General features: G+C 37.7%; 1 protein-coding gene across 1 annotated transcript in view; it reads left to right on the top strand.

The window, feature by feature from the left end:
- The first annotated feature begins 2,123 nt into the window (after positions 1–2,123).
- Positions 2,124–23,489, top strand: part of vsnl1a (visinin-like 1a) — a 40,722-nt gene continuing 19,356 nt past the window's right edge. The window contains exons 1-2 of the mRNA XM_073816868.1: positions 2,124–2,442; positions 15,432–15,598. Coding sequence (XP_073672969.1) covers positions 15,437–15,598 — 162 coding nt within the window. The 5' untranslated portion in view covers positions 2,124–2,442; positions 15,432–15,436. The remainder of the gene's footprint in view (positions 2,443–15,431; positions 15,599–23,489) is intronic.

Consider the following 23,489-nt stretch of genomic DNA (forward strand, 5'->3'; position numbering starts at 1 on the left):
TTGTTATATCTCTGGTGTAATAAATGAAAGCTTAGATATAAAACAGACACGCGGCTCATAGTACATTCTGTTAATTACAAAAATTATGTTACATCTTTGATATGCATAGTGAAACAATCGTTTTCAAACTGAAGTCACACCACTCAACACATTTTCTCAATATTTAGATTTTTTTGCACCCTTAGATTCCAGATTTTCAAATAGTTATATCTCGGCCAAATATTGTCCTATCCTAACAAACCATTCATCTATGGAAAGCTTGATGTATAAATCATTATTTTATGGTGTTTTAACACTTAAACATTTAACAATTAATTTGATGCCAAAATACATACGGTTAAGCAGTCTTTGGGGGTGTTTACACAACACTTTTCAACTAAAAACTGTTCTTTTTAGGCATTTTGGTTGTTCATTTACATGACCGCAATGTTTTTGGTGTCCTGAAAATGCAAATGTTGGAAAACAGGTTTTAAAGTTTTTCAAAATAATACTGTTATCATCACTGTGTAAACTAAAAAAACATGATGAAAACGGTGACGACATGCGCATATGTGGCCTATGTGCGCAGATGCATAGTGTAACATTTCCAACTACTGGCCTGACATTTATAATACAGTGTTTTCTGTCATTTTTTCGCAAATCTCTGTGAACATGGATTGTATTGACAATGTTGTCTGTACACAAAACATTTGAACATTTCTGTTTTAGTACATTGACCTATAAACATGCCCTTTGGTTTGCATATATATGTAAGGTTGTAAAAAGTTTCTGAAACTACAAAAATGTACAAGTAAAGAGCTCTCATATTTATGGAAGCCCTTATCTCACAATACTGACTTGTTTTGGTCAGAATTGAGTAATAGAGACGCGCAATTCAGATTTTTTTTTCTCAGAATTGTGCATTATAAACTCGCAATTGTGAGAAATAAAGTCAGAATTGCTGCGTGTATGACTTTTTTTCTCGCAATTGCGAGTTTATATCTCACAATTCTTAGATAAAACGCCGCAATTGCGAGTTTGTATCACTTAATTCTGACAAAAAAGTCAGTATTGTGAGATATAAGCTCGCAAGTCCAGTTTTGAGGGGGAAAAATAGATGGATATGAAATTATATATCTCACAATTCTGACTTGATAACTCGCAATTCTGAGAAATAAAGTCACAGTTGCTCGAGATAAACTAAAGAAGAAAGAATTGCAAATTTATATCTTGCAATTCTGACTTTATGACTCGCAATTGCAAGTTTATATAATGCAATTCTAAATTAATTTCTCAACTTTTTGTCAGAATTGTGAGATATAAATCGCAATTGTGAGTAATAAAGTCAAAATTCTGAGAAATGAAGTCAGAATTCCAAAATGTAAACTTTAAATTGTTACTTTTTAGTTACTAATTTGTTACTAATTCTCAGAATTACATGATATGAGTTTATATTACGGAATTCAGAGTTTATATTCAGATTTATTTATTTTTTTCACGAAAATGCCAGTTTATATCTAGCAACTCTAAGTTTTTTCCTCACAATTTTAAGTTTAAATCTTGCAATTCAGATTTTTTAATGTGCAATTCTGGCTTCATTTCTCAGAATTGTGAGGGTTTTTTTGTCAAAATTGTAGGCTATGATATAAACTCACAATTGCGAGAAATAAAGTCAGAATTGTGAGATAAAATGTCACAATTACCTTTTTTATTCAGTGGCAGAAACGTGTTTCATTCATATTTCATCTTTTAAATAAAAGCGCGAAGTCAAAGGTAACTATAGCAACAGTGGACTAACGCTCATTAGCTCGTTTTCGATACCAACAAGAATAAATACTGTGCTTGTTTATCACAATTACATTTACATTTCAGAAATATATAAGGCCTAGTCTTTTTGCCTGGACTGTTAACAACTAATTTCGCTCTGACATTTACCTTTGAAATTCTTTTATTTTTATTTTTTTTATTTTTTAAGCGATTCACATCGGCTAATTAATAATAAGAATACATAATAATACGTAATAATAACACAATAAAATGCTAGAAATAATAAAGGCGAATTGCTTGGATCTCACAGACTTTCCCATCTCGCTGACTTGCTGATGTCATATTCTATCATTGCTCTATCCGAGTTCGGTCAGAGCGAGAAGGCACAATTTGCGCACACTCAAAAGAGCACACACCACAGCAAAGCAAAGCTCGCGGAGCAGTGTGAAAACACGAGAGAGGTTGGTGGTGATGAACACAGACCGACGCTGAGCTCTATTGTATACCTATAGCGTCACATCACCTCGAGCGCTGCGCGTGGACTGTCCTCGCTGCAGTAATCGCTGCGTCTCTCCCTTTCACCCCAAAGAAACCTCACCGCAGCTGTCAGCCGATTAGTGAGCCCTTCCATCGCGTTTACCTTTTACAGTCGCCCGAAGCAGGAATCGTCAGACCTCCTTTTGGCTCTCCTTTTCGGTAAGTCCCCCAATGACTATGTGTTTTCGCTGAAATAAGAAACCTTTAGAAAGTCGTTATGAATTGACGAGACGATGGTTGAGCTGGTTTATCTAGCCAGCCTGCAGCATTGCAATGCATTGATTCATCACAGAGGATGTAATGTGTATGATTATGATATTTGACAATACTTTGGTATGGACCAATTTAACCAGTTTATTTTATGTTGATTATTCAAATAGACTGTTGGCAGTTTTTATATATCCATCACTGTTTGTTAATTTTACAAATGCCTTTATGAGTTAAAAACATTCAAAGCTGTACCAGAGGACACAGTAGTAAAGTTGCGGTCAAAAAATGTGAGCTTGCCTTGTCAAATGAATGGACATTAGTTGACAATGGCCCCAGGTGTACACGTCTGAGACAGCTGTGTGTCTTACGTAGCTATCTACTGTGTGTGTCATACTAGGGCTAGGTGAGAAATGTATTTGTTCGCACCAGTTGGTGCATCATTTTTGCTTTTGACAGTTTAGGCAGTCAAAAAAAAAAAAAAAAAGGTTAAACGTGAATTAGATTCTTTTTTGGAATTGTATTGTAATTTTAAACCTGAAAGAATTCTAAAAGAATCTTAAGAATCAAATGCAATCATTATTTGATTGTTATGCCATATTTGGTTATTGTGTCATAATCTGCTTGCTGCTTGTATTTTATTTTGCTTCTGGACGGTTAAAGAAAACTGAAAAAGGAGTTTGAAATCCTGATAATGTCCTACAGGGGCAGTTTATGCTTTTGATAATCATAGTTCTACTGTTTGTTCTAAAATATCTTTTGTTTTGTGTTTTGATGGAATCCTATAGAAAAATTCCCACTAACATGACTTAATTTTCTTACAATTATGATTATGAATTTTCAGCTAGATTACTTGTTTTATATCTCTAGTTTAGATTTTTTAATTATTTTCTTAACCGACTATTCTCACTGCAAATCCAGCTTCTTATACACTGCAGGATCTATGCATAACGTACAAGGATGATAGAGTCGTAGTTAAATATTAAGCTGTAATCAATTACCTACAATCTCACACTCTCAAGGTCACACTGTAAAATAATGAAATAAACTAAATGTTCGTTATGTAATGTGACTGTCTGAATAAGCTGGATGTGCTAAATCACTTGGCTGGCTAAATTCACATGTGACATAATCTGTCAGGCTTGTGTGGATGGGAACGCTGTTGTGATGAGTCGACTCAGGGTTTAAAACGCCTTTTGATCTCTGGACAGAGCTCAGTTTGCACAGTCATCATAACGCCTGCTAGTCAGTTCTTAGATGACAAGAATGCTTGTGCAACATAACACGGCATTGTTGTGTTGATCATAACACAGCATTTTTTCCTGGTACAAACATAAGATGAGCTCAACATATACACACAGCAGATCAGAATATGGTGTGTGTTCCACCTACTTTGGATGAGCCACTGCTTGTACGCCAAAGATCAGTTTAATCTATCTGCATTACAGCAGTGTCGCGTGAAAAGGCAAAATCATTTTAAGAGATCGATTCAACCTGCGCGGTATAGTCACAGGGGACAGAGTATTCTCTCTGGTCTCCTGTTGCAGCAGAAATAGCACTGATGCAGCCTAAATGGAAAATGGAGTGGACTATTGCTTTTTAGGTAGACAGGCTCTTCGGCTCCTTTTATAGCCTGCAGTGACCAATTCTTTTCAACAGTATCAGTAGGTCAGTGCTTCATGAATTGTTCAATCTTACACTTCTTAATACCATCTACATCTTTTTTGTTTAGAATGATGCAACAAGTAGCAATTTCTCATTTTTGAATCTTATTATTATTTATACTGGACAAATTAAATCCTAAATGATTGGCACTGCAGCAAAGGCAATTTCCACAACCCTGAGACAACAGATTCTCACGCTGGAGTGCTTTTAAAAAAATGTAACAGTAGGAAATGGAAATTAGTATTGCATTTGCAGTCTTGAGAGTTTACGGAAAGTAATCTTAAATTTGGCAAGCTTAGATGGGCGCTTAAATTTAAAGGGATAATTTACCCAAGAATGATTGTTCTGTCAGCATTTGCTCACCTTTGTGTTGTTTTAAACCTAGTACGGAGTGGTTTGAACGAAAATCTGTATTACTGTATTTTCCTAGGATTCTGGCATTTAACAGTTTATCACAGTTTTGCCCTGACTGTGCCTTTATATTAATCAGAATGCATGAAACAGTTGCAGAACCACTGCGTTTTAATCACGATCCAAACAAACATCCTACATATAGACCGATTTGGAGTATACGTCATAGTTACGTCATTTGTGGCTGCACACATATTTGTGGTCCAGAAAAACACTGGTAACAAGTGGAGGGAAATGGGTAAAATCCATGGAATAAGAGATAAAATGTATCCTTTGGATGTCAGAATTAAAATGCATTTATTTGTAATGAATACTTTCATCAAATATGCCATTTAAAGCTAAACACAGACATTTAAACTGACAGACTATGGATGAAACCTCCTTTGATTACTCCACTTTTAAAATATAAATTTGATTTAAACAATTTTTCTACATAACATTCACATATGCAGTTCATAGGGTTACTACAGTTATAGCATGAAATACTGTTTAAACCTATAACATTTTACATAACATTTTCCTGTTTTATCTCACAATTCTGACTATTTTTCTTGCAGATGCAAGTTTGTATCTCCTAGTTAGGATTTTATAACTCGATTTTACTCAACTCGAAAAAAAGCATGGGATATAAATTCATGATTTTGAGCTGAGAATGACGAGTTGATTTTTCTTATCAGAATTGTGAGATATAATCTCAGAATTGCAAGAATAAAGCCAGAATTTTGTAATATAAACTCAAATTTACCTTTTTGTTATTCTTTAATTCCACAGCTTCCATAGACTGCTACTTAAAAACTGTCATTTTCTGCCACCAGATAGGCTCGCACACAAAAAACATCATCACTGTTTGCAAACAAGAAAATGGTCTATAGCATGAGCAGTTTAAAGCAAAAACACAATGGTCTGACCTTAGCGTTGTGATATTATGCTACATAAAACATCTGAATGAAACAAAAAGTAGACAGACTTTTCTGACAGCAGGTGGCGCTTATGGAACAGCAGCAATACAGTGTTTCTTTGGTTACCACTGTAAACAAAGCAGCGCAGCACTTTAAAATCTACATTAATATGCATTATACAGAGGTAAGATGAAAGGAGAATACCATCTAAACTAAATTCCCCTCAGAGATACATTCATATAAAAAACCCTCACCCCCAGTTCAGTATTTACAAATTTATTCCTGTATTTCACACATTTCACAACAGTAGTGTTCTGCCTGCTACAGTATTTTCTCCTCTTTGTGCTTGTCTTCACTGTCTCTGGCTTCTGTTAATGGATGTTTATAGTTGGTTTATTTACCCAGTTAAAGAATTAGTTGTGTGTTATTAATAGTTCCAAAAGTTTTCCAACAATTAGTCAGAAGTGTGTGCAGTTAACAGGGTAATTCAAACCGGTTTACCGGTATATCGCCCAGCACTATGCCACTTTGGACCACGAAAGAAGCTATTTTGGAGAAACAATTTAGGTTACAATTCAGCTGCATTTTATAATGAAAAACATAAAAAATATCTCCAAATACGCTACCAAGCAAAAGTTTTTGAACAGTAAGATTTTTTATGTTTTTTGAAAGAATTATCTTTTGCTCAACAAGCCTGCATTCATTTAATCCCAAATTCAGCAAACGCATTTATATTGTGAAATATTTTTACTATTTAAAATAACTGCTTTCTATTTGAATATATTTTAAAATGTAATTTATTCCTGTGAACAAAGCTACATTTTCAGCATAATTACTCCTGTCTTTAGTGTCACAAGATTTTTCAGAAATCACTCTAATTACAGTAGCTGCTTTGCTGTTCAAAAAACATTTATTACAGTTGAGTACATTTTTTTCCAGGATTCTTTGATGAATAGAAATATCTAAAGATTTTGTCTGAAATAAAAATCTTTTATAACATATACTATACTATTCAAATGCTTAGAGTCAGTTTTCTGAAAAAGAAATTGTATAAATTATTACTTTTATTTAGCAAGGATGCTTTAAACTGATCAAACGTGATGAAAAAGACATTTACAATGTTACAAAAGATTTCTATTTCAGATAAATGCTGTTTTTCTGAACTTTCTATCATCAAAGAAACCTGAAAACAATTCTACTCAGCTGTTTTTAATGTAATATTAATAATAAATGTTTTTTGAGCAGAAAATCAGAATACTAGAATGATTTCTGAACGATTATGTGACTGGAATAATGATGCTAAAAATTCAGCTTTCACATCACAGGAATAAATTATATTTTAAATATATTTATATATTTTTTTGCTGTACTTTGGATCAAATAAATGCAGGCTTGGTGAGCAGAAGATACTACTTTTAAAACATTAAAAATCTTAGTATTTAAAAGTTTTTGACTGGTAGTGTATCTTGATTGTTCCATAGACAAGAGAGACAGTTATACAGGTTTGGAACAACTTGAAGGTGCAAAAACGAAGACAGAAGTTTCTATTTTGGGTGAACTATCCTTTCAGAGAACCTACTCATCCAAGAATGAACATTTTCCACCAAAAGAAAACCGGCTTGACCTGCTCTTTTCTATACAGTAAAAATCAATGGCGACCAGGGGCTGTAAAACTCCAAAAAGGGGAAAAAATGCCATATGACAACTACATTTCAGAAGAAAGTAAATCAGTTAATGATTATTGAATTTTAATTCAAGAGTAAACTATTCCATTTGCAATTGGTAGAAATATTGTAAATCTTTAAAATGAAAGAACAAAACTTTTCACCAATCCTTGACCAATTATTGCATCATTTGAACCTTTAATTTTGTGTCTTGACAGAAATCATGTAAATCTTTGGCAATAGAGGGATCAGCTGGATGAGGATTCAATTAGAAACGATGCTGATCATCTAATTAGTTTGGCATCATAAATCACACTCACAGAATGGGAACGAGCTATACGGCGATACATTATCGCTGATTCATAGTCAGTTCCAGGGCAGCTGTTTTTAGCACTCTAAATGTGCTATGCTGTGCTTTTTTCTCATGGGTGGATCCCTCATAAAGAGAGGTATTCCCCAAGGACACGGGGCTCCAATGCAGTCTGCAGATCAAGACGTGTTGTGCTCCTGCCTTTAAAAACTCACCGGCTCACAATCTGGGCTTGTTGGCCTCATTTACATCATGTATAAAATGTGTAAATGCTTGTTTAATAGTATTTTCTGCATCCGTGTCTTTAGAGAACAGTCAAGACATGTCTTTTGCTTGAAAATAAAATGCTGTTGTGTGGGAAACTAAATTAGTACTCATTATCGTCAACATCGCTGCTCGTTTGTCAGTCTCAGACTGAAAATTAATTGTAATGAACTTTGAAGCGCAATGTTCTCATCGAGTGTTTACGTGAGTCTCTATGAGTGTGATGAGAGCTCGTCTCTGATTTAGTAGCGGGGAAGAAATTAAAAAGCATCAGAATTACTCAGCATTTCATCCACAGCACTGCTGCCATGCTTTGCGTCTTTTTTTTCTCTCTGTCTCTGCTTTCATTGTATCCTTTATTAATGTAACAGTAGGACAGGCTTTTTCAATTTGCAAAAAAATATAAATGTCACGTTGTTGAAGCTTAGGATGTGATGACCTTTTGGTAATTATGCGAATGATGCTTTGTTTAATTAACCCATTTCCCTGACAGTAACACACACACAGTGTGTGACAGCCATCTAGGGGGAAAAGTGTTGGGGGCCGCTCTTATAAGCATGTGGGCAGGATAAAACACCGCTCGTCCTCCAAAGGGACGGATAAATTTGTAATAATAATTATAGGCTGAAGTAGGGGATTTCTTATGAGGATGCTCTCATGTCTACTGAGATATTATTTACTGACTCTGTCTATTCTGGAACATTCTCTAGGCGCCTAGAGCAGGAACAGCTTCGTGCTAACGAAAATGATGGAGGCACTGCATCAGAAGCTTCATTGGTGGTCTCAGTGTTTTGGTGTGATCTAAGCCTCCTTTAAATGTAATCAGGCATTATGAAATGATATAATCCACAATGACTCACTTAAGCCATCATATTTATTCTACTGCATGGCTTGCTTAGTTTTATTTTGGCCATTATATTAATTATGAAATGAGTATTCCTGCTTGCATTGTACCTTTAGTATATTTGTCACAGAGAGAGTCAGAGACGTGCGGATCCATTTGCAGCATTTATTAGAATCGTCAACAGGCCAGAATAATCACCAGAAAACAGGAACAACGTAGGTAATCCGGGAAACAGTTCGATAGACAGGGAATGGTCGCAATGGCAGGAAGCAGGAATCGTCAACGGGGTACACAGTCCAGAGTCATACACAGATAATCCAACACAGAGAAAAACGCTTAGAATTACGACCATATGGAACGATAAGACTTCGCGCCGGAAGTGTGCGTGTCTGTGGCTTAAATGCATGTGGGAAAATGTGAACCAGGTGTTTGCAGCAATCAGTTCAGTGGAAAACGAGGAGCAGCTGTGTGCAGTGATTGGTGCAGTGGCTTGTGGGAAATGAAGTCCATGATGTGTGGTGCAAGAGTTCATAATGACAGGATAGACCAGATACGTGACAGAGCCCCTCCCCAAGGAGCGGCTTCCAGACGCTCTAACCACCTTATACAACCTGGAGGGTGGTGGAGCGGAGGCGGAACAGGGGGAGGGATGGAGGGCCAGGTCCATGTAGGGGTACTGGGACCACGAACTGAGGCTGAGCCGACGGAGGGAGAAGCCATGGCGGAGGAAGGGTTGGCTCCTGCATGGGGCCGACCGACGGAGGTGGAGCCGGTGGAGCCCGAGGCGGAACCGGAGAGTCGATGGTCCTGGGCGACACAGAGGATCCGGAGGGCCAAGGCGGAACCCAAGGCTCTGGCGACCCCGGCGGAGATGGAGGTCCGGAGGTACGCAGCGGAGCCGGAGTGACAGAGGATCGAGGCTGTGCCCACGGGAGGGAGGAGGTCCACAGAGCCGGCAGGACGGAATGACGAGGCGCAGCTGGAGGAGTAGAGTCCAGAGGCGAAGGTGGGGCGACGACTGACCGGGGCGGAGCCGGAGAGACGCTGGAGCCCGGAGGAGCTGGTGGGCCGACGGCCGACAACGGAGACGAGGGAGCACAGAGCCGGGGTGGAGCCGCAGGGTCGGAGGGCCGAGGTGGAGTCCAGGACTCTGAGACTGGAGGTGATGGTGAGGGGTCCTTCAGTCTGGACACCGATGGAGACTGGCAGTCCCACGGCAAGTCCTCTGCACCGAAGGTGGGATGTGGGTGAGCAGAGGGACTGTCAGGAGACAGAGGTGGCGGAACTGGAGCAGCAGGGAGGGTGGGTGGGAACAGTCCATGCATGAGCTCCGTGACCAGAACCGGGCAGACAGGAATCTCAGGACGACTGGATGGAACCAGCGGAGTCTCTGGAAGGCAGGGCTGAACCAGCGGAGTCTCTGGAAGGCAGGGCTGAACCAGCGGAGTCTCTGGAAGGCTGGGCGGAACCAGCGGAGTCTCTGGAAGGCTGGGCGGAACCAGCGGAGTCTCTGGAAGGCTGGGCGGAACCAGCGGAGTCTCTGGAAGGCTGGGCGGAACCAGCGGAGGCTCTGGAAGGCTGGGCGGAACCAACGGAGTCTCTGGAAGGCTGGGCTGAACCAGCGGAGTCTCTGGAAGACTGGGCGGAACCAGCGGAGTCTCTGGAAGGCTGGGCTGAACCAGCGGAGTCTCTGGAAGACTGGGCGGAACCAGCGGAGTCTCTGGAAGGCTGGGCGGAACCAGCGGAGTCTCTGGAAGGCTGGGCGGAACCAGCGGAGGCTCTGGAAGGCTGGGCTGAACCAGCGGAGTCTCTGGAAGGCTGGGCTGAACCAGCGGAGGCTCTGGAAGGCTGGGCTGAACCAGCGGAGTCTCTGGAAGGCTGTCTTGAGGAGCGGGCTCTGGACGACGCTCTTGTGAAGCGGGCTCTGGACGACGCTCTTGTGAAGCGGGCTCTGGACAACGCTCTTGTGAAGCGGGCTCTGGACGACGCTCTTGTGAAGCGGGCTCTGGAGAACTGGACGACCCCAGCGGAGATTCAGGAGGGCTGGGCGTCTCCAGCGGAGACTCTGGAAGAGCAGGCTCTGAGCGAGCGGTCACTGGAGGGCGCTCTGGCGGCGCAGTCACTGATTTGATGGTAGCCATCTTGTGCCATGGCTGTGGAAGGGGGCCCATCTTGAGAGCAGACTCTGGAAGGGCAGCCATTTTGCGAACAGAGTCTAGAAGGGAGGTCATCTTGTCAAGAGACTCTAGAAGGGAGGCCATCTTGCTTACAGACTCATGCGGGTCCATATTGTGATGCTGGAGGTGAAACAAAGCCGCTGGATCCTGGTTTGGCGAAGTCTTCTGTCACAGAGAGAGTCAGAGACGTGCGGATCCATTTGCAGCATTTATTAGAATCGTCAACAGGCCAGAATAATCACCAGAAAACAGGAACAACGTAGGTAATCCGGGAAACAGTTCGATAGACAGGGAATGGTCGCAATGGCAGGAAGCAGGAATCGTCAACGGGGTACACAGTCCAGAGTCATACACAGATAATCCAACACAGAGAAAAACGCTTAGAATTACGACCATATGGAACGATAAGACTTTGCGCCGGAAGTGTGCGTGTCTGTGGCTTAAATGCATGTGGGAAAATGTGAACCAGGTGTTTGCAGCAATCAGTTCAGTGGAAAACGAGGAGCAGCTGTGTGCAGTGATTGGTGCAGTGGCTTGTGGGAAATGAAGTCCATGATGTGTGGTGCAAGAGTTCATAATGACAGGATAGACCAGATACGTGACAATATTAGTATTTGTGCGCTTAAACAAAATTAATTAATATCCCATTTTCTCTTATTCAGTTAAATTTGTATAGTAGTGTGACAGCATATATATACTCCATAGGATGTTTAAAGAGATAGTTCACCCAAAAATTTTAATTTAAAATTGTTTTTCTTTCCAAACCTGTAAGACCTTCGTTTGTCCTCACAACACAAATTAAGATATTTTTGATGAAATCCGAGAGCTTTCTGACCCTGCATAGACAGCAGCACAACACAGAAGGGCAAAAAGTGTTGAATGAAGTTGTTATTTTCGTTTTCTTTGTGCACAAAAAGTATTCTCGTAGCTTCATAAAATTACGGTTGAACCACTGATGTCACATGGACTGTTTTAACAATGTCCTTACTACCTTTCTGGGCCTTGAAAGTGGTAGTTGCATTGCTGTCTATGAAGAAAGCTCTTAGATTTCATCAAAAATTTCTTAATATGTGTTCCGAAGGTGAACAAAAGGGTTTGGAATGACATGAGGGTGAGTAATTATAAACAGGATTTTTATTTTTGGGTGAACTCTCCCTTTAAGATAAAGAAGAAATCTTGGATACATACTATAGAAGGATGCCTTCTTGAGCTGGCACTTATTTAAACAAATGTACAGGTCCTTCTCAAAAAATTAGCATTTTGTGATAAAGTTCATTATTTTCTGTAATGTACTGATAAACATTAGACTTTCATATATTTTAGATTCATTACACACAACTGAAGTAGTTCAAGCCTTTTATTGTTTTAATATTGATGATTTTGGCATACAGCTCATGAAAACCCAAAATTCCTATCTCAAAAAATTAGCATATCATGAAAAGGTTCTCTAAACGAGCTATTAACCTAATCATCTGAATCAACTAATTAACTCTAAACACCTGCAAAAGATTCCTGAGGCTTTTAAAAACTCCCAGCCTGGTTCATTACTCAAAACCGCAATCATGGGTAAGACTGCCGACCTGACTGCTGTCCAGAAGGCCATCATTGACACCCTCAAGCAAGAGGGTAAGACACAGAAAGAAATTTCTGAACGAATAGGCTGTTCCCAGAGTGCTGTATCAAGGCACCTCAGTGGGAAGTCTGTGGGAAGGAAAAAGTGTGGTAGAAAACGCTGCACAACGAGAAGAGGTGACCGGACCCTGAGGAAGATTGTGGAGAAGGACCGATTCCAGACTTTGGGGGACCTGCGGAAGCAGTGGACTGAGTCTGGAGTAGAAACATCCAGAGCCACCGTGTACAGGCGTGTGCAGGAAATGGGCTACAGGTGCCGCATTCCCCAGGTCAAGCCACTTTTGAACCAGAAACAGCGGCAGAAGCGCCTGACCTGGGCTACAGAGAAGCAGCACTGGACTGTTGCTCAGTGGTCCAAAGTACTTTTTTCGGATGAAAGCAAATTTTGCATGTCATTCGGAAATCAAGGTGCCAGAGTCTGGAGGAAGACTGGGGAGAGGGAAATGCCAAAATGCCTGAAGTCCAGTGTCAAGTACCCACAGTCAGTGATGGTCTGGGGTGCCATGTCAGCTGCTGGTGTTGGTCCACTGTGTTTTATCAAGGGCAGGGTCAATGCAGCTAGCTATCAGGAGATTTTGGAGAACTTCATGCTTCCATCTGCTGAAAAGCTTTATGGAGATGAAGATTTCATGTTTCAGCACGACCTGGCACCTGCTCACAGTGCCAAAACCACTGGTAAATGGTTTACTGACCATGGTATTACTGTGCTCAATTGGCCTGCCAACTCTCCTGACCTGAACCCCATAGAGAATCTGTGGGATATTGTGAAGAGAAAGTTGAGAGGCAAAAGACCCAAAACTCTGGATGAGCTTAAGGCCGCTATCGAAGCATCCTGGGCCTCCATAACACCTCAGCAGTGCCACAGGCTGATTGCCTCCATGCCACGCCGCATTGAAGCAGTCATTTCTGCAAAAGGATTCCCGACCAAGTATTGAGTGCATAACTGAACATAATTATTTGAAGGTTGACTTTTTTTGTATTAAAAACACTTTTCTTTTATTGGTCGGATGAAATATGCTAATTTTTTTGAGATTCAGTTGTGTGTAATGAATCTAAAATATATGAAAGTCTAATGTTTATCAGTACATTACAGAAAATAATGAACTTTATCACAATATGCTAATTTTTTTAGAAGGACCTGTATGTTCCATTCTTTGAAACATGTTCCTTTTTATGGGTTATATTTGAATTTTGTATGATTTTAAACATTCTGTGTGGGTTTGCAAATACAAAAATGTTTGTATTAATACTATACCATTCAAAAGTTTTGGGTTAGTAATTTTGCTTTGTCTTGTTTTTTGAGAGAAATGTGACCCTGAAACACAAAACCAGTCATTATTTTCTTTTTAAAATTGAGATTTATACAGATTTATAAGCTTTCCATTGATTTATGGTTTTTTAGGATAGGAAAATATTTGGCAGAGATACGACTGTTAAAAAAAAATTTGGAATCTGACTGAGGGTGCAAAAAAATCGAAATATTTCGAAAATCACCTTTAAATTGGTCCAAATAAAGTACGTCTACAGTGCATATTACTAATTAAAAATTATGTTTTGATATATTTGCATCGAAAATTTACAAAAGATCTTCATGGAACATGATCTTTACTTAATATCCTAATGATTTTTGGCATTAAAGAAAAATCAATAATTTTGACCCATACAGTGTATTGTTGGCTATTGCTGCAAATATACCTGTGCTACTTAAGACTTTGTGGTTTTGTGGTTCAGGGTCACAAATGTCTACTTTATTCAGTAAGGATGGATTAAATTGATGAAAGGTGATAGTAAAAGCATAGTTTTTCAAAATACTGCTCTTGAAAATTATATATTTAAGAATCCTGAAAAACATGTATCACAGTTTCCACAAAGATATTAAGCAGCACAATTGATAATAATATGAAATGTTTTTTGAGCACCAAATCAGCATATTAGAACGATTTCTGAAGAATCATGTGGCACTGAAGACTGAAGTAATTGCCATTACAGAAATAATTTACATTTTAAAATATATTAAATTGGAAAGCTGTTTTAAAGGAGTAGTTCACTTCCAGAACAAAAATGTACAGATAATGTACTCACCCCCTTGTCATCCAAGCTGTTCATGTCTTTCTTTCTTCAGTCGTAAAGAAATTATGATTTTTGAGGAAAACATTTCAGGATTTCTCTCTATATAATGGACTTCAATGGTGCCCACAAGTTTGAACTTCCAAAATGCAGTTTAAATGCAGCTTTAAAGGGCTCTAATTGATCCCAGCCAATGAAGAAGGGTCTTATCTAGTGAAATGATCGGTTATTTTCTAAAATAATTTGTGTATCCCGGTTAATGACACTGAGGGTATGTCAAAAAGGGTATGTCTAATTTTTTTCCTCCAACTTCAAAATTGTCCTGCATCGCTGCAGAAGTACCGACCCAGTGTTTACAAAGTGAACATCCAAAGATGGTCAAATGCCCTTTTTAAAACAAGTTAAAACAGCGATGTAGGACGATTTTGAAGATGGAGGAAAAAAATGAGATGGGAGTTTTTCGACATACCCTAACTGTCATTAACCGGAACACACACTTTCTATTAGAAAATACCTAATCGTTTCGCTAGATAAGACCCTTCTTCCGCGACTGGCATCATTTAGAGCCGTTTGAACCTAAATTTAAACTGCATTTTGGAAGTTCAAACTCAGGGGCACCATAGAAGTCAACTATATGGAGAGAAATCCTGAAATGTTTTCCTCAAAAAACATAATTTCTTTACGACTGAAGAAAGGAAGACATGAACATCTTTGATGACAAGGGGGTGAGTACAATATATGTCATTTTTTGCTCTGGAAATGAGCTACTTTAAATTAAAATACTATTTTTACTGTATTTTGACCATATATATGCAGCCTTGGTGAGCATACGAAATGAAAAATCTTTCCATACCCAACTTTTTGAATGGTAGTATAGTATGGTTGTATAGTAGAGATACAAATGGCCTCAGTTTTGTTGAACAACCTTTATACAGTTTATGCAGTTAAAATGAACTACAGCTTCGGGCAATGTGAGATCATAGCTATTTTGATTTCTGTGCCTTGCAGACACCATGGGGAAACAGAACAGCAAGCTGACCCCTGAGGTAATGGAGGACCTGGTGAAGAACACAGAATTTAATGAACATGAACTCAAACAGTGGTACAAAGGCTTCCTGAAGGATTGCCCCAGTGGCCGACTCAACCTGGATGAGTTCCAGCAGCTGTATGTTAAGGTAGGGACGCTAGTCGCTCTGTGATACACTTCCCTACATGTTTTGGCTTTTCGAGGTCACTCAAGAACACATCAGATGCGCCTTGTGATTTACAAGTGACTGGAAGATCCCTCTGAGTCATTCAGTTGGATCGTCTGATGTATAACTGGCACCAAACTCAATTCACATCTCCAGGGCTACACTCGCCGGCTATTCATATGGCTGGCTTCTTTATGGCATGTCAAGCAGGAACAGTTTCTGTCATGACAGGTTTTACCCTCTTTAGTAGTTTAGTTATTTAAATTTGTGAGGGTATATATTACAGTTATGACTGCCTGACGAGGAAATATTTCGCCGCAGATTACACTTTGTGTGTATCTACTGTACAGCCCTGCAGTTCCAATTATAACATGACACTACCTGCTGCATAATATGAATATGAATTATGTAAAGACATTATGCAAGATCATTTCTACTAACAGCCAGAGTAAATAACCACAGGTCTCACAGCTCTGTTCAGAAACCACAATGCTCAGAAACCACAATGCTCGAAACGTAAAGAAATAATAGAAACCCTCTTTAGGGGCAAGCCTTTTAGTGATCAGGGATGGCGAAAAGATATCAATTAGATAGTTTTATTAAAATCCAGGGGAGAGGAAATGGATGACCTCGCATTAGCAGGGCACTGAGTTCCTGTGGACTGGAGTAACGGATTGTTTGTGTGTGTGTGTGTGTGTGTGTGTGTGTGTGTGTGTGTGTGTGTGCTGACACTTACACTGCTTGTGGCATAGGGATACTGGGAGGAGGTGTTTGTGATTGGCTATGGTCAGTGATGATTCATCCTACTTGCTTTTTAATTTATTTAATGTGGGATGTTTTTTTTGTACAAACTGCAGAATTATTGCATGTTTTTGTGAATTTTTGACTTTACTCATTTATTATATCTTTATATATACTATATAAAAAATTAAGTAATTAACAAGTTAACAGTTAACACAGCAACAATTTTCATAACTAAAACTGAAATAAAAAATGTATGCTTATTGTATATATTTTTATGTAATTGTATGTAATTATATAAGATAATATATTATTATTTAAATAATTCTAAAAAAAACAATTCTGAAAGTATAACATACAAAGTATAATACTATACACTACCAGTCAAAAGTTTTTTAACAGTAAGATTTTTTTAAAGAATTCTCTTCTGCTCACCAAGCCTGCATTTATTTGATCCAACATACAGCAAAAGCAGTAATATTGTCAAATAAATGCTTTCTATTTGAATATATTCTTCAGTGTCACATGATCCTTTGGATCATTCTGATTTGCTGTTCAAGAAACATTTTTATTATTATCATCATTATTGTCAGTATTTAAATCAATCATTTTTTAGGATTCTTTGATAAATAGAAAGATCCAAAGATTTTCTAACAGCTTTTGTAATATTATACACTATACCATTCAAAACCTTGGAGTCAACATACATTTTTTAAAGAAATTATAGAAATTAATACTTTTGTTTAGCAAGGATGCTTTAAATTGATCAGAAGTGATGATACAGACATTTTTCATGTTACAAAAGATTTCTTTTTCAGATGAATGCTGTTCTTTCTATTCAAAAAAAAAAAAAAAAAAAAAAAAATCAGAAAAAAATTCTACTCAGCTGTTTTCATCAACAACAATAATAATACTTTTTTAAAGCAAATCGGAATATTAGAATGATTTCTGAAGGATCATGTGACTGGACTAATAATGCTAAAATGCTTTGAAATCACAGGAATAAATAGTAAATTACATTTTAAAATATATTTAAATAGAAAACTGTTATTTTACATAGAAAAGCATATTTTAACATACTTTTTTTTTTTTTGCTGTACTTTGGATCAAATAAATGCAGGCTTGGTGAGCAGAAGAGATTTAAAAATCTTACTGTTCAAAAACTTTTGACTGGTAGTGTTTTTTTATTTATTTACATTATCAGAATGAATCAATAACTGTTGGAACAAAATAGTGGTATATATTTTATTTAGAATGAACACTATTTTTTGAACACTAACTTTTAAATGGATGCAAATTATGACAACCTTTTTTCCTTACCACTTATCAGGTTTAAGGCATTTGACATGCTATATCTGTACCGATATAGTTTTTCTAAATGTGGAAGCAATAATCTGAGCTCCTTTATATAGAGTAATAGAGGGAATAATTTGAGCCCAGAAATGAGCATGATTTGTATGGGCAAAGCTTGGGAGGCTGCTGGCATTGTCTTTCGTTCTGTTTTTGTTGAAGCCATATTGGTTGCTAAATTTAGCATCTTTTCAATGTTTCATGCTTTTTCAATAATAGGTTGCCAGACTAGACTGGGGATAGATCAGTTGTATGGATAAATGAACTACGCTTTGTATATCTGCAGATATTTGATACAGTTTGTACAGTAATCATCTTTGGGGTCAGATAGTGATCACATAAAAAATAACTAGTGCATCTTAAACTGTAGACGTACAGAAAATATTACAACAGATTATGAACAGGAATAGAATTACACAGCCATATCTATTGCTATGGGCAAAACGAACAAAAAAAATCACCAGTCAGCTGCTGGTAAAACAAGCATCAAACCCGGTATGTAGACATTTACCAAACAAACTTTATCCATACAAGATTCTGATTTTGTAATCAATATATTTAAAGTGATTAAATAGAAAGGGAACCAGTATGAGACACAAAAGAGCTGGAAAAGAGAAAGTTTGCAAATAAAAATAATAATATATACACTACTATTTAAAAGATTGTCTGTCAATTTTTAATGAAAGAAGTCTTATGCTCACCAAGGCTGGATTTATTTGATAAATTAAAACATCAACATTGTGAAATATTATATTAAAATAGAAAATAGTTATGGACCACAAAACCAATGGTCAATTTTTGGAAATTAAGATGTATATCATCTAAATAAATAAGCTTTCCATGAATGTATGGTTTGTTAAGAAAGAACAATACTTGGTTGAGATACAACTATTTGAAAATCTGCAATCTGAGGGTGCGAAAAATCTAAATACTGAGAAAGTCGCCTTCAAAGTTGTTTAAATGAAGTTCTTAGCAATGCATATTACTAATCAAAAATTATGTTTTGATATATTTACAGTAGGCGAAATGTACAAAATATCTTCATGGAACATTTTTACTTAATATCCTAATCATTTTTGGCTAATATTGATATTTTTGGATAGTTTGACCCATATAATGTATTGTTGGCTATTACTACAAATATACCCGTCCTACTTAAGACGGGTATAGTTAAGGTTACTTAAGGTTTTGTGGTCCAGGGTTGCATATTTAAAATGGTAAAACTTTTAAATGGTAGTGTATGTTATGATCATCATACACTTTTTCATATACATTTTTTGTAGTAAGTACCCGTGAAATAATAGGATAACAACCAGCCGGCTGGTCATTGTCAGAAAATAAACCCTTTAAGGGTGACACAAGACCCCTCTGAATTGGCAGGGTTTATTGGTTGACTGTATATGTTTACTGGGTTTGAACAACAGACTGTACATTATCCCTTATGTGTAGCAATGTAAATAATGGAATGGAACGTGGAGTCGTGGAAAAGGCTGGCTATTTAAGGAGACAATATGTGGCAAAGTTCCCATTCTATTCTTAGCATTTTACTCCATGGCAAAATACCTCAGTGCACATCCTTTAGACTCCAACCGTGCCACACTAACTACAGTACAATGGAAATTATTAACCTTAAGGATGAAACGCCTCTGCCTCTGTGATTAATCTGCCAACAGTATCCAGAAGTGAAGCCTGTACATGGTGTCAGTAAAGTGATCCCTTTGTCTCCTAGTGTTTGTTTGTTTGCTGCGGTTTCAGATGTTAATACTCTGACAACAGTGATGAGGTGTTGTGTAATGGACTTTGGGTATGTGCTTTGTGTTCAAATCTAATGGGCAGTTATAGAGATGACATACACTGTGATGAGGTTGTTGGTTGGACACAAAAATGTGATAGTAAATCTCTTGAGTAGAAGGGGGATAGGGGTATCCAAGGGACATTATTTACACCAGTCTGTTACATCACCCTCAGCAGACAGCTCAGAACCCTCATCTTGTGGCCAAACGGAGAGCTGTGGTGGATCGAACATCAACCCTGATCTGAACTCACAGCACATGAATGTGGAATGACATGATGGCGTCTGGTTTGCGGCCCTGGTGTCGCATAGACAATGATGTGGCTAGACATCTTAAAGTCTTAAAGGAGTAGTTCACTTTCAAAACAAAAATGTACATTTAATGTACTCACTCCCTTGTCATCCAAGATGTTTATGTCTTTCTGTCTTCAGTCGTAAGGAAATTATGGTTTTTGAGTAAAACATTTCAGGATTTCTCTCCATATAATGGACTTCTATGGTGTTTGAATTTCCAAAATGCAGCTTCAAAGGGCTCTAAATGATCACAGCCAAGGAAAGAAGGGTCTTATATAACAAAACAATGGGTTATTTTCTAAAAAAAATTACAATTTATATACTTATTAACCTCAAATGCTCATCTTGTCTAGTTCGGCAAGACGAGCGTTTGAGATTAAAAAGTATATTAGTTGTAAATGTTTTTAGAAAATAACCAAACGTTTCACTAGATAAGACCCTTCTTCCTCGGCTGGGATCATTTAGAGCCCACTGAAGCTGCATTTAAACTGCATTTTGGAAGTTCAAACTCATGGGCACCATAGAAGTCCATTATATGGAGAGAAATCCTGAAATGTTTTCCTCAAAAAACACAGTATCTTTACGACTGAAGAAAGAAAGACGTGAACATCTTGGATGACAAGGTGGTGAGTACATTATCTGTCAATTTTTGTTCTGAAAGTGAACTACTCCTTTAAGTTTTCCTTCATTTGATGGATGAAAATGTAAAGTTTTTTTTTTTTTTTTTTTAATCTGATCTAATTTGAAGCCACCTATCAACGTGGAAAGCCTATGGTTGAAGAACAAGCCTAATAACAAAGTTCAGTAAACAGTTAAACAGTTTGCACTACAAACCAGTGTGCTCATAAAATAAGATAATACATGAAAAAAATATGGTAAGACACACCAATTTGCAACATCAAGCAGCAAAACAAGCTGTTTTGTTTAGCTAAAAATAGCTGGATGCGGATGAGACTGGAAGCCAGACCCATAAAATTTACAAACGGGAAGAAAAAGGTGGATAGACAATGTATTCTGTAACACTTTGTTAACACTGTAGCTGTTAATATTATTTAATAGACTATGAACTAAAAATGAACAGTTAAAATATACAACTAACATTAATAGAATTAAATAGATTAATAAATTCTGTGACAAATATATTGCATTAAGTAACAGTAACCAATGGGACCTTATTGTAGTGTTACCAAATAAAGTCATTAAATAATTTTAAAATAAAAGGGACAAACACTTGCAATTCCGCTCCAAACTTTCTTTTTATATAGGAAATGCATCAACACAAGTACAAAAAACGGTTTGTCTGTCATTGCCTTCTTCTGCCTACACACACACACACACACACACACACACACACACACACACACATGTTGGGTTTACATGTTTTATGGGGACATTCCATAGGCGTAATGGTTTTTATACTGTACAAACCGTACTTTCTATCGCCCTACAACTACCCTACACCTAAACCTAGCCCTCACAGGAGATTGTGCATACTTTTACTTCATCAAAAAAACTCATTGTGCATGATTTATAAGCCTGTTTCCTCATGGGGACCTGAGAAATGTCCCTACTGGTATTCCTATCCTTTTGGTCCCCATAACGTGATGAATACCAGGTACACACACACACACACACACACACACACACACACACACACACACACACACACACACACACACACACACAACACACACACACACACACACACACACACACACACACACACACACACACACACACACACACACACACACCGTCTGTTACAGCAGGCACATCATTGAAGTTGACTTTCGATTGCAGTCACAAACAGCAGATTTTCTAAAATTAGTGCACTTTCATTTTCCCATGCTGAGCATGACAGACATGCATAGGCTGTCTGGACTTGTTTCTTTTTGCATTGTTTTGTGTGCACAAAGAGACCAGAAAAATCAAAGCAGCCTTCTAGAGTCTCTAGTGCTTCATTTGTAGCACTAAGAAGACATCACTTTAAATAGCATGTTACTTTAACTCTGTCATGGAAATTTTCATCCCTTCTTGTGTTTGATTAGATTTTCTGTCAAATATAGACTTAAATACTCAGTACAGAAGATTCATCCATGTGGTCATAGCAACATACCAGAACCGGGGGAAATTTTGATTTTCATTATTTTTTTAATCGTGGCATCACTAGTGCTCATCTGTCATAGATGTTGGTGTCAAATTTGAAGAAACAACAAATGGACTGATTCATGTTTTTGCTGTAAAGTCAGATTACACAGTAACAAAGTGAAACTGACCAAGAGGATCCTTAATGTCAGATGGTGAGATGTGGCAGGTGAAGCTGAACGACTGTCCATGTGTGTTTACATACAGTAGCAGACAAGCGGAAGCGTCCCTTGTGTTGGAATGCAATAACGAATGACCTACATAATATGGATTTATTGAAGTATCCATTTTGTTTAATGATAGCTTTGTGGAGAAGATGAAGGACCTCGGTGTCACACAAGGTTGTCTTGGAGAAGGAGACAAATTGCCTCCCTGCGATCAATAGGACGCCATCTTATTCCCCATCCACAGTTCTTGTAAGATGACCTATCAGGGATAACAAGCCTTATTATTCAGTTTCATTTTTTTTTTATATTTCTAGCATCATTATCATAAATCCAGGCTATCAATTCAATTGCATTTTTCACATTGATGTATTTAATAATAATTATATCAACATCATAATGGCTTATTTAGAAGAATAGTGGTTGGGCTCACAAAGGGCTCACATGACTCACACATTAAAAAGGCTTTCATATGATTGGATTTTTTAAATCATTCAGCTTTATATAGCTTGGATAATGGCAGTGTACGTACTTAAGTTTGCAGAATGATCATAATATCATGAAAGTGATGCTCTTGAGTCATAACAAGTAGTCTATCAGTGGTGCACACAGGGTCAGATGTCTCTGCAGTGGTGGAAAAATCTTATTAATAAAATTAATTAGAACAGATGCAACTTATGCATATCTAACAATGCATCAAACTAACACACCCCCTTTTTTCCTTTGGTCAGCCATCGGTCAGTTTCATTTGAGAGGGTTCTAGTTGTGTTGTCACTCTGTGTCAGGTGTACTGTGTCTTTTCGTGACATTTTATGAAAGACATCGATATATTGAAATACATTTTTTTTGATGATTAGATGGGCATGTTCGGATATGATGAAGGCACCTTCACTTGCCATCCTAGTTTAATTAACTGAAAACTTGCATGATTTTAAATAAATGCCAGTAGGTTTTAATGTCTGTGACTGCTGTATTGACAAATATGGAGTAGACGTCACAGTTACGTCACCTGCATTGTGGTGGCAGAAAAACACTGGTAACAAGTGGAGGGAATCGGGTAAAATCCATGGAATAAGTGGAAAAAATGTATTGTTGTGCCTTTAGATGTCAGAATCGAAATGCAAATAATTTTTATAGAATACTGTTGTCAAAAGTGGCACTTTAAAGCTAAGTGCAGATGGTTTAAAATACAGACTTGATGAAACTGCTATGATTACTCGACTTTTAAAGCATATATTTGATTTAAACAGTTTGTCTACATAATATTCACATATGCAGTTCATAGGGGACATTGTATTAGCCCTACAGTTACAGCTATAATATAGAAATAATATTTAAACCTATAACGTTTTACATAACATTTACCTATTTTATCTCACAATTCTGA

This window comes from Garra rufa, chromosome 13 (assembly GCF_049309525.1).
Source record: "Garra rufa chromosome 13, GarRuf1.0, whole genome shotgun sequence".
Lineage (NCBI taxonomy): Eukaryota > Metazoa > Chordata > Actinopteri > Cypriniformes > Cyprinidae > Garra > Garra rufa.